Here is a 12,093-nt window from a genome sequence, read left to right as displayed (position 1 = left end):
ATTAAAAGTCGGGGTCGCGACCGGGAACTGCAGTGGGGTCAACAAAATGTAAATACACTGAACAAAAATATAAAGGCAACATGTAAAGTGTTGGTCCCATGTTTTATGACCCGAAATAAAAGATCCCAGAAATGTTCCTTACTCACAATAAGCTTATTTCTCTCAAATGTAGTGCAATTTTGTTTACATTCCTGTTAGTGAGCATTTCTCCTTTGCCAAGATAATCCATCCACCTGACAGGTGGTTATATCAAGAAGCTGTTTAAACAGCACGATCATTACACAGGTGCACCATGTGCTGGGGGACAATAAAAGTCCACTCTAAAATGTGCAGTTTTGTCACACAATCAATGCCATAGATGTCTCAAGTTTGCAATTGTGCAATTGTCATGCTGACTGCAGGAATGTCCACCAGAGCTGTTGCCAGAGAATTTCATGTTAATTTCTCTACCATAAGCCAATGTTGTTTTAGAGAATTTGGCGGTATGTCCAACCGGCCTCACAACCACAGCCCAGGACCTCCACACCCGGCTTCTTCACCTGTGAGATCGTCTGAGACCAGCCACGATGAAACTGTGGGTTTGCACAATCAAAGATTTCTGGATAAACTGTCAGAAACCGTCTCAGGGAAACTCATCTGTGTGCTTGTCGTCCTCACCAGGGTCTTGACTGGAGTTTGGCGTTGTAACTGACTTCAGTGGGAAAATGCTCACCTTCGATGGCCACTGGCATGCTGGAGAAGTGTGCTCTTCACGGATTAATCAAGGTTTCAACTGTACCGGGCAGATGACAGACAGCGAGTATGGCGTTGTGTGGGCGAGCGGTTTGCTGATGTCAACGTTGTGAACAGAATGCCTTATGGTGGCGGTGGAGTTATGGTATGGGCAGGCATAAGCTACGGACAACAAACACAATTGCATTTTATCGTGATACCATGATGAGATCCTGAGGCCCATTGCCGTGCCATTCATCCGCTGCCATCATCTCGTGTTTCAGCATGATAATGCACAGCCCCATGTTACAATGATCTGTACACAATTTCTGGAAGCTGAAAATGTCCCAGTTCATGGCCTGCATACTCACCAGACATGTCACCCATTGAGCACGTTTGGGATGCTCTGGATCAACGTGTATGACAGCGTGTTCAAGTTCCCGCCAATATCCAGCAACTATGCACAGCTATTGAAGTGGAGTGGGACTACATTCCACAGACCACCATCAACAGCCTGATCAACTCTATGCAAAGGAGGTGTGTCGTGCTGCATGAGGCAAATGGTGGTCACACCAAATACTGACTGGGTTTCTGATCCACACCCCTACTTTTTGTTGTTGTTGGTATCTGTGATGCATATCTGTATTTCCAGTCATGTGAGATCCATAGATTAGGGTATAATGAACATTTTTTTAATTGTTGTATGTTGCATTTATATTTTTGTTCAGTGTACTGTGTGTGTACATATATAACATTTAAGACTACAGATCATTGTATGGGACAATAAGCCTATACAAACGTTTTTGAGAAAGATAATTTGATAAATACATTTTTTTTAGTAAATGTATTTATTGGTTTCTTTTCGTTTTGATAAGAAATGAAATTGCAATGAATTTGTTGATGTAAAAATAGAAATTTACCCAATTTTATGTTGTGTCATTATTATTTTTGGGGTGGGTGGGGTCGCGAAAAATTATTGGGGGAAAAATGGGGTCTCAACTGAGTTTGAATGCCACTATAATCTGATAGATTTTAAAATGGCATTTGTAAAGGTAACTGTATATGTACCAGCAGAACCATTGAAGTACACAGGTGACTAGTCCAATAGGATTAGGCTACTTCGGACATTCAGACACCCTCCGTGGGACGGAAACAAATGTTAGGTTAACATTAAGGTCAATCGTAGATAAAGACCACAACAGGCTTTTTACTGTTATTTTCATTATATTTCACATAGCCAATAGAGGGGGATTATTCACAGCGTGTTCCAGCATGAGGTACGGGCAGCATTTGGACAAGTCACTTTATCCTGACATTATAATCAATAGCAGTTCGCATTGAAACCACACGATAATTACATGGTGACATTTATGAAAATAAAATGATACCTTATAGATTCATTTTTATTTTTATAAAATGCCCATTCAACAACTGATGGGGCGAGCCCACAAACATGTGATGCACAGACAGGTGATAATTAATTGACATTCCCCCTCGTCATATTGGACAGACAGGTAAGCAACCAGTATTGATTGACAAGGCGTGGGTAGATTCCGTCCGCGGGAAGATATTTTTATTTAATCCAAACAACCTTCTGTATATAGGCTACATTTATTAGCCTTATCAAAATCGGATTAGTGATTAAAGAAAACATTGATTGCATTGGAGTCTCCTACACTGGACTGGCTACAAGAGAGCGACGTCGCGGGCATTGAAGTGGCGTCCGCGGGCATGGGTTTGGTGTCTGCTGTTGACCACTGAATATGGCGGAGCAAAGGCAAGATATGTACATAGAAGGCGAGCTCGCGGGAGATCATTACATGGAGGACCCGGTATGTAAGAACATAAGACAATTGCATTCGGCCTTGCTTGATACAATTTGCAGGCTAGCCTACTGTTTTTTTCTTTTTTTTTTCTTGAATGCGCAAATGATTGTAGGCTAGGGATATTCCAGGTAGCCTATTTGTATTATTACTGCAGCACATATGCTATGTTACCTGATTGACATAGCAGTTTTGTATGTTTTAAACTGCATTATCTTGCCACAATCTATCCATCCACTGGGGCGCGCCTGCGTAATGTGGCAGCAGCATGTGTGGTTCTGAACAACAATATAATTGCATCCTCAAACTAACGTTACTTAAAAACAGCTGCTCATATAGGCCACTGAGATGCTAGGCATATGTGGGCCCGCTGCCACATTAGAACCCGAAACCTCAAGGCACTTGCTCATCTGATGCGTTTTAGACATGTTTTCATGTTGTCTGAAAGTTTATTTAAATTTATTGTCTCATACTGCATAGTCGTTGTGATACTGCATGTTTCAGATGTTTTGGCATTTCCCTTTCCATATAGGAGTTCGAAGCCATCAAGGCACGGGTGCAAGAGATGGAGGAGGAGGAGGAGCGGCTGAGAGCAGTGCATTATGAGGCAACAGAAAGCCAGATCCAGGCAGGTGAGCTCCTGTTCAGCCTAGCCAGCTGGCCCACACCTGAGCCCATCTACTGGGCTGGCCTGCCACGATGTGGCTCACATCATTGCCCAATGAGATGAGCAGTGAGCCGCAGCGTTCCAGAAGGGTATCCTCATTGCCCAAGGCCCGGCAGCCTCTATTTCAGGTTATCCCTTCCTCTGATGGAATGGGGCTGACATCTCTGGTGTCTTCTTGCAAACACCTCTTGATTAATATATCTAACTATTCCACAGTTCCTCTAGGTGTTGTAATTAGTTGCTTTGTGTTTGCTGTCTTTTGATTTCTGTCGTGTGCAATATGCTCCAGTGTTCTCTTCTGTTCAAAACAGCAGGAATGTTCTATACAATGACCCACGAGGAAAGGATAGATGCTGACAACAGATCTGTCTATGTGGGGAATGTAAGGTTTACTTTTTTATTAATGTCTACATTTACCTTTAGCATTCATGTCAAGTTATACACAATTCATATTTGATACGATATCCACAAAGTAACTGAGGGTCCTCATGCATAGACTAATGATATTTTATGGACACTAAACAGGTGGAGTATGGTGCCACTGCAGATGAGTTGGAGATCCATTTCAATGGCTGTGGTCCTGTCAACAGAGTAACCATCCTTTGTGACAAATTCTCTGGCCATCCCAAGGGGTGAGTTTAACTATCCGGCCCATCACGTGGGACATCCAGTTTTAATGCAAAGTCCAATTACAAATAGTTTATGCACCATTTTATTTGTTTCTTGGACATTTTGTATGTTCTGATTACAATTTGAGTATGTTATTGTGTATAAGTTGACAACTTTCTTTCTCCCAGTTTTGCATATATTGAGTTCCATGACAGGGACTCAGTGCAGACTGCCATGAGCCTGGATGAGACAGTATTCAGAGACCGAGTCATAAAGGTTAGTAGGAATGGAAACCTGAATTCTAAACTCAAAACACTTGATTTGATGAAGTTGCACATTCATTAATAAATTGAGCTGAATGAAGTGTTCCTGTTAACTGTAAATGATTCCAGGTCTTTTAGGTTGTTTCTGTGGCCTTTGGATTGCAGGTATTGCCTAAAAGGACCAACATGCCAGGAATCAGCACCACGGACAGGGGGATTCACAGAGGTCCTCGATCCAGGGGACGAGGTTTCCACCCACCCAGATACAATGGGTATCAACAAGGCAGGTTCCGATACAACATTGGCCCAGCCAGGTCAGTCTCACCACACCCCTACGGGTCCCCAGCTGGGAAGAGACACTGGGGGGTTCCTGAGCACCGTGAGCAGGGCCCTAAACGGCACCCATGCCTTCTCCTCATAACCCCACCCACTGACCACTCGAGGCCAGGGCACACTGGACACATGCACCCGCAGCAACACTACTGAATCACGTCTGGATTCAAGTGATTGTTTAATAAACATGGAATGTGAATTTCAGGAAATCGTGACTTGCTCGTTTCTACTCATTTGCAAATTATTTTCCATGCATGTTAATGGGCAGAAATTGAGACAAGCACAGATTTCAACCTCATTGAATTAAGTCATATGGCATCTTTTGTTAACAGCCTCCATAAAAAGTTATTGCAACTTAATCCTAACAAGTCAGACTTTGCAATGGCCATTTTGTCTTCTTGTAGGGGGAATGGGAGGCCAGCCTTGGTTTGCTGCTTATTACTGTAAAAGATTGTGCCTATGGTGGTTTATTTTAGTTGAGCACAGTTTTACTTTTAATTATTTACCCCAAGAACTGTTTGACTGCACAGCCATTTGCCATGTCAGATACTTTTTTTTTGTAAGGATGTTTTGATCAGATCACTCTGATGTGGCTATTGAGCTTGTAAGTATAGTTGTTGTTAAAAAAACAACACAAATGATAAAATTTGAATTGTGATTGGCTTTCTTTTGGCTTAACTATATTGACATGCAATTGGCAGTTTGCTTCAAGTACATAGCTCAATGTTTATCACTGTATATAATGTCAAACAATTTTTGCTTTAGAAATTAATAAATGAATTACACTTGATAGTGCTTCTTTGAAATGTCGTAAATGAGAGGTTCTAATGGACACAGTTTATTATGAGGCAACACAAAAAGGTTTCAGGAAATTATGTACAGATGTTCAGGAGGACAATATCAGCTAGCTTGCACCATCATTGCAGACACCATACTGTCAAATGCCCTGGAGAAAAAAAAGGTCAATCAGACAATAGCAATTTTGATAGATATACCATTGCATAACTGACACTGTGGTAGGGATAACTTACTTGGACTGAATGGTGTCCCCAGGATTGTAGAATGGGTTGCACATCACATCAGTAAATGAGTTGTGTAGCTTTCTGAACATCTGAAGGAAACAACTGTTAAGTAGTTTCAAAATTACCATAAACTGAAGCAATCAGATTCCCCTGAAAGCCATTAAGATAACATAAGAGAACCATACAGAGTCAGGGGTTGACTTACACTTCTAATCTCATTGTCCCGCAGAGATGTGTTTGACGAGTCCGCAACAATGACAAACTTCACCTTGGAGTTTGTCACATAGCCATATCTGGTATGTCGGTAAAGGAGAATATTTTCAATTAGGAGAAAAAACATGCAGATAGGAGTGTAATATACAATTATCATATGAGAAGGATACACTTTGTAGTCCTCAGTTGGGTACAGCAACCCAAGGTAAAGCTCTCTCTGGTCTGCCATTGCTTTGCCGACTGCTGAAATCTTCTCCTCCACCACATCCAGAGAGGTATGCACCGTGTAGTGGAACTTCAGTTCATTCTGTACGGGTACACTTCGGATGTACAGAGGGTAATTCTAACAGAATAGGAAATTAATTAGTGCAACCTTCCATAAAGCCTAAATTCACCACAAAAGATCATGTATATAACTGGCCAAATACTTGCAGATAGAATGTCTATGGTACTGGACCACAGGTTGAGGGTGAGCAAGCTTTTTGTTCCAGCCCAATACATACACCTGAGGGCTTAATGATGAGCTGGTTTGTTAACATTGGGTGCGTTTGGCTAGAAAAAAGCTTCAACCTTCTGTGGCTTGGACCAAGATTGAAGAACAGCAGTGATCTGCTCGCTATCTGCATATTAATTGAATAAGAATAGCTATCTACGTCCGGACCTTTCACCTGAAGTCTGACTTGATGCGTTATTATTGCATGCTTGTCTCTCAAATTAACTCTACGATAAACCATACTCAATGTATCTAGTTAGCCCAGTTGGCTAGCTACTAACGTTACCTAGCCTTATAGCATCACAGTCAACACTCAGGTTCGTAGAGGGGTTGGGTTAAATGCGGAAGACCCATTTCAGTTGAGTGCATTCAGGTGTACAACTGACTATGTATCCCCTTATAGGCTAGTACATACAAAAACGAAATTCAAATGTCGATGTAAATAGCGTTCTTGTTTCATTTTACCTCTTTTGCGATGACAGCAATACAGACCGCCATCTTGGAATTATGTCTGCTGTGCCTGCCAAGACGTATCACGTGACTGTGTGATAGATAAAGACAAGTAAGATAACTTAACTTTGATTTTGTGTAACAGTTTATGTAAAACAACGGGACTTATTATACATATTTTAATCGATCCAAAAATGTGTTTTCAAGCTTGACTACATCGGACAGAAAAGTCAGCTTCGCCATTTGAATATGCGCAAGTGTTGCGCTAAAAACGCTCGTGAAAGCAAACAATGAGAAATCGTCATGTGCTTCCTGAATGTGTTATCATGTGATCACTGCAATAGATGTCTGTCCAATTCAAACTTTGATATTGTTTTGTAGTTTAATATGTGGTATTTGGGCAGATAATCCTTCAAACAAGTCGACTCCGAGCATTGTCATCATTCTTATGGATGACATAAGATGTTGATGTAGGTTTAGTTTGAGGAGTGTTACTTTTGTGGCATGATACTTTTTCAAAATTATTTCTAAAACCTGTGGCATGATTACTCATATGGAAAGGCTGTGTCTGCTCTGATTATATGCCACGTATACTTGACACATATTGACATACAATACTACACAGACAATACTACACAGCATGCAAACATGTGCTTGGTATTTGGTCTCTGTCAGGAAATGGCAACCATTTCTCTGATCCACTGTCATTTGACAGCTTGTTCCTCTAATGTTTAGATGGGCTGGAGAGATGTGGGGGTGTTTGGCCAGCCCTCTGAGACCCCAAACCTTGACTTCATGGTTGGCCAGGGGATGCTGTTCCCCAACTTCTACACAGCTAACCCCCTCTGCTCTCCATGTCAGTGTCAGCTACATACATGTAATACTTGATTAAAATCCCAATCCTCTTGAATTCATAGTCTGGAAAGCTGGTGTGAACCTGACTGTCAGTGTGACAATCAATGATGACAATTCAATAACATTGTCATTGGAGAGGATAGTTGCAGTGATGATAACGTCACTGTGATGAAGTGGGATTTGGGTGAGAGGTTGGTGGTAGGTGCAGCCAGGAATCCTTCAAAAGCCTTTTGAAACAATGTGATGCATACATCAGAAGCCTAAGCTGTGTGTGCCTGGGTGATAGAGGGGAGAAGACTCATTATGCTAATAGGGATAATACACTATTGAAATATGCTAATGATACCTAATTTGGGAATTTGAATGAACGTGTTATGCAAAATAGATCGACCCTTTTCTTTTTTCTAATTAATATTTAAGCAAATAAGACCTAATCAATTGCTTATCTCATATGTGTGTGTGTGATGTGAGTGCCTGAAGGAAGCCAAGTGCATCATACCTGGCTATTTGTATTAACGCAACGGAGAGGGTATTAAAGGATTCAGCCACTGAATGTTAATTATAAATGTAATCATATACTGAAATGGTACGTGGCTTAATCACAATATCCAGGGTGAGCCCTCATTCTATATACACTGCTCAAAAAAATAAAGGGAACACTTAAACAACACAATGTAACTCCAAGTCAATCACACTTCTGTGAAATCAAACTGTCCACTTAGAAAGCAACACTGATTGACAATAAATTTCACATGCTGTTGTGCAAATGGAATAGACAACAGGTGGAAATTATAGGCAATTAGCAAGACACCCCCAATAAAGGAGTGGTTCTGCAGGTGTGGACCACAGACCACTTCTCAGTTCCTATGCTTCCTGGCTGATGTTTTGGTCACTTGAATGCTGGCGGTGCTTTCACTCTAGTGGTAGCATGAGACTGAGTCTACAACCCACACAAGTGGCTCAGGTAGTGCAGCTCATCCAGGATGGCACATCAATGCGAGCTGTGGCAAGAAGGTTTGCTGTGTCTGTCAATGTAGTGTCCAGAGCATGGAGGCGCTACCAGGAGACAGGCCAGTACATCAGGAGACGTGGAGGAGGCCGTAGGAGGGCAACAACCCAGCAGCAGGACCGCTACCTCCGCCTTTGTACAAGGAGGAGCAGGAGGAGCACTGCCAGAGCCCTGCAAAATGACCTCCAGCAGGCCACAAATGTGCATGTGTCTGCTCAAACGGTCAGAAACAGACTCCATGAAGGTGGTATGAGGGCCTGACGTCCACAGGTGGGGGTTGTGCTTACAGCCCAATACCGTGCAGGACGTTTGGCATTTACCAGAGAACACCAAGATTGGCAAATTCGCCACTGGCGCCCTGTGCTCTTCACAGATGAAAGCAGGTTCACACTGAGCACATGTGACAGACGTGACAGAGTCTGGAGACGCCGTGGCGAACGTTCTGCTGCCTGCAACATCCTCCAGCATGACCGGTTTGGCGGTGGGTCAGTCATGGTGTGGGGTGGCATTTCTTTTGGGGGCCGCACAGCCCTCTATGTGCTCGCCAGAGGTAGCCTGACTGCCATTAGGTACCAAGATGAGATCCTCAGACCCCTTGTGAGACCATATGCTGGTGCGGTTGGCCCTGCGTTCCTCCTAATGCAAGACAATGCTAGACCTCATGTGGATGGAGTGTGTCAGCAGTTCCTGCAAGAGGAAGGCATTGATGCTATGGACTGGCCCGCCCGTTCCCCAGACCTGAATCCAATTGAGCACATCTGGAACATCATGTCTCGCTCCATCCACCTACTGCACCACAGACTGTCCAGGAGTTGGCGGATGCTTTAGTCCAGGTCTGGGAGGTGATCCCTCAGGAGACCATCCGCCACCTCATCAGGAGCATGCCCAGGCGTTGTAGGGAGGTCATACAGGCACGTGGAGGCCACACACACTACTGAGCCTCATTTTGACTTGTTTTAAGGACATTGCATCAAAGTTGGATCAGCCTCTAGTGTGGTTTTCCACTTTAATTTTGAGTGTGACTCCAAATCCAGACCTCCATGGGTTGATACATTTGATTTCCATTGATAATTTGTGTGTGATTTTGTTGTCAGCACATTCAATTATGTAATGAAAAAAGTATTTAATAAGAATATTTCATTCATTCAGATATAGGATGTGTTATTTTAGTGTTCCCTTTATTTTTTTGAGCAGTGTATATATTTGTATTTGAAAATATAGCCTGACGCAAAACCCAAATGCAAAGCTCAACTCGGTTCATACATACAGTACCAGTTAAAGGTTTGGACACACCTACTCATTTAAGGGTTTTTCTTAATTTATACTATTTTCTACATTGTAGAATAATAGTGAAGACATTAAAACTATGAAATAACACATATAAAATCATGTAGTAACCAAAAAAGTATTAAATGAATCAAAATATGTCTGAGATTTTTGATTCTTCAAAATAGCCACCCTTTGCCTTGATGACAGCTTTGCACACTTTTTTTATTTTTCTTTTTTTTTTAAATATATATATATATATTTTTTTTTATTTATTTATTATTTATTCATTTTCTACCCCCTTTTTTCCCCCTGATTCCGTGATATCCAATTGGTAGTTACAGTCTTGTCCCATCGCTGCAACTCCCGTATGGACTCGGGAGAGGCTAAGGTCGAGAGCCGTGTGTCCTCTGAAACACGACCCCGCCAAGCTGCACTGCTTCTTGAGAAAATGCTCGCTTAACCTGGATCTGACTAGTTGTATACTGTGGAACTTTATGTAAAATCACATGCAGCCTCTCCCACATTAACTACGCATTCAGCTGATCATTTAAATAGTTTATCAAAACATGATGTTGATGTCTCTTATTCTATTACTCCTTAGCCAGAGCTTCACTTCTGACAGGACGATTACCAGTTAGAAATGCATTCTATACCACCAATGCCTATGCCAGGAATGGTGAGCTCTCACTCTCTCTTTTGAGTTATATTTTCCTTGCTGCTTTGCCCCACAAATTAATGTAACCCCTGACCTTTGCAGCCTACACACCCCAGGAGATAGTAGGAGGGATCTCAAAGGATAAAATTCTATTATCACAGGTACTGAAGAAGAAGGGTTACGTCAACAAGATCATCGGCAAGTGGTGGGGACCATTCATTTTTATCTCATTTGAAGTGGTAACAATAGTGACAATTCTAATTCTGTGTTTCTCCTTCCCCCATCTTTTTTTCCTGGCCTAAGGCATCTTGGTCACAGAGCTCATCACCTACCTCTGGAGCATGGTTTTGATGAATGGTTTGGTGCTCCAAACTGCCACTTCGGTCCCTACAACAGCAGCGACAGGCCTAATGTCCCGGTCTACAACAACTCTCAGATGGTGGGAAGGTATACACACACACACCCCACACACACTCCAACACTCATTCCCTCACTCACTCACACAGAACAGAAAACATAAAAATCCTCTCTCCCGGACTCTTTCAGTGTTTGGCTCGGCTGGTTGCTCCTCTGAATGAGGATATTTTTTTTACTCCTCTTCTCTGTACCAGCTGCGCTTGTGTATTCCATTTTCCGCCCATTTGTTTTCCCCAAAACAGCCATATGTGTATTCAGGGTCATTGGCGCTAGCAGGCGGGCGCTTTTTGCGCTTAGCCGTGGGTTTAATCAGCATAGCGTACCTGAGCCTGGACAGACGCACACACACGCACCCAGGAGACGGCAGGTTGCGTTGGCGGCGTGTGAGGACACCTGGAACAGCCCGAGCATGAGAGAGACGGCGGGCGCTGCTGCGTCTACCGTTCCACGCTTCAGTACTATCTCATAACAGTTCCCCTGCTCTTCAGAGACTTCTCAAATCTGCTTCTCTAAACTTCCCTCTAATCACAGCCTGGGAGGACGGGCTTCTCAAAGTCTGCTGCTGGGTTTTTGGAGTAAAATAAATAGTTTATTAAATAACCACAGTGTGAGTGTTGTGTATGAGTCCTATTTATAACTAATAACTATTGTACTTATGTAGATGACATGGAAACTAATGAACCACGTTTGTTTTCCAGATACTATGGGGAGTTTGGGATCGATAAGAAAATTGGAGAATCTAACCTTACACAAATCTACTTGGAATTAAGTGATTGAGTGGCAGACGTCCATCTCAGTTCTTCCTTACAAATACTTATTGTAATAGGAATTTCCAGGTGAACAAAAAGGAGAGCAGTCATTGATGACGTCAATCAAAACCAATCCAGTTTAATTACAAGTTACAACAGGGAGACACCTCCACCACAGAAGCAGAGAAAATGTCTAACTGTCCTTTTCAAAGCAGGCCCTTATATTCTAATCTCACAGCACCAATGTTCTGTAAACACCTGCTGAGGGGCAGGTAGGAAGTCACAACATCAACTGCTACAGAATCGCACACTGTCACAGAAAATAATAACAATCAATGTCCTCTGTCTTTGTACCTCCAGTCTAGCATCAATCACTATCAACAGCAGTGGCTGTTCTAGCTTGTATAGCCCCCTGGGCGAACCCCCACTATATATTCACATTATTATGAATGAATTGTGGTATGTGTAGCATTTTGTGGTGTGACTGATTTTACTAATTAGTACTGTTCAACGTTAGATGTGCGCTATTTGATAGATTCCCCCACTCCCCCTACC

General features: G+C 42.5%; 2 protein-coding genes across 2 annotated transcripts; one reads left to right on the top strand and one right to left on the bottom strand.

Moving 5' to 3' along the window:
• Positions 1 to 2,215: 2,215 nt before the first annotated feature.
• On the top strand, positions 2,216 to 5,200 carry LOC139385107 (embryonic polyadenylate-binding protein 2-B-like). The gene is made up of 6 exons (XM_071130171.1): positions 2,216 to 2,543; positions 3,067 to 3,166; positions 3,513 to 3,583; positions 3,727 to 3,833; positions 3,999 to 4,086; positions 4,239 to 5,200. The coding sequence occupies exons 1-6, from the start codon at positions 2,475 to 2,477 to the stop codon at positions 4,557 to 4,559; spliced, it is 756 nt and encodes a 251-aa protein (XP_070986272.1). The 5' UTR covers positions 2,216 to 2,474; the 3' UTR covers positions 4,560 to 5,200.
• Positions 3,568 to 6,662, bottom strand: LOC139385111 (trafficking protein particle complex subunit 2-like protein). The gene is made up of 5 exons (XM_071130177.1): positions 6,600 to 6,662; positions 5,812 to 5,984; positions 5,634 to 5,721; positions 5,438 to 5,517; positions 3,568 to 5,352 (listed from the first exon to the last, which is right to left on the bottom strand). Exons 1-5 carry the CDS (start codon positions 6,630 to 6,632, stop codon positions 5,307 to 5,309), a joined length of 420 nt encoding a protein of 139 aa, XP_070986278.1. The 5' UTR covers positions 6,633 to 6,662; the 3' UTR covers positions 3,568 to 5,306.
• Positions 6,663 to 12,093: the final 5,431 nt, after the last annotated feature.

Source organism: Oncorhynchus clarkii, chromosome 26, assembly GCF_045791955.1.
Source record: "Oncorhynchus clarkii lewisi isolate Uvic-CL-2024 chromosome 26, UVic_Ocla_1.0, whole genome shotgun sequence".
Classification (NCBI taxonomy): Eukaryota; Metazoa; Chordata; class Actinopteri; order Salmoniformes; family Salmonidae; genus Oncorhynchus; species Oncorhynchus clarkii.
The sequence above is the reverse complement of the archived record's forward strand: the minus strand, read 5'-3'. Positions and strand labels throughout refer to the sequence as shown.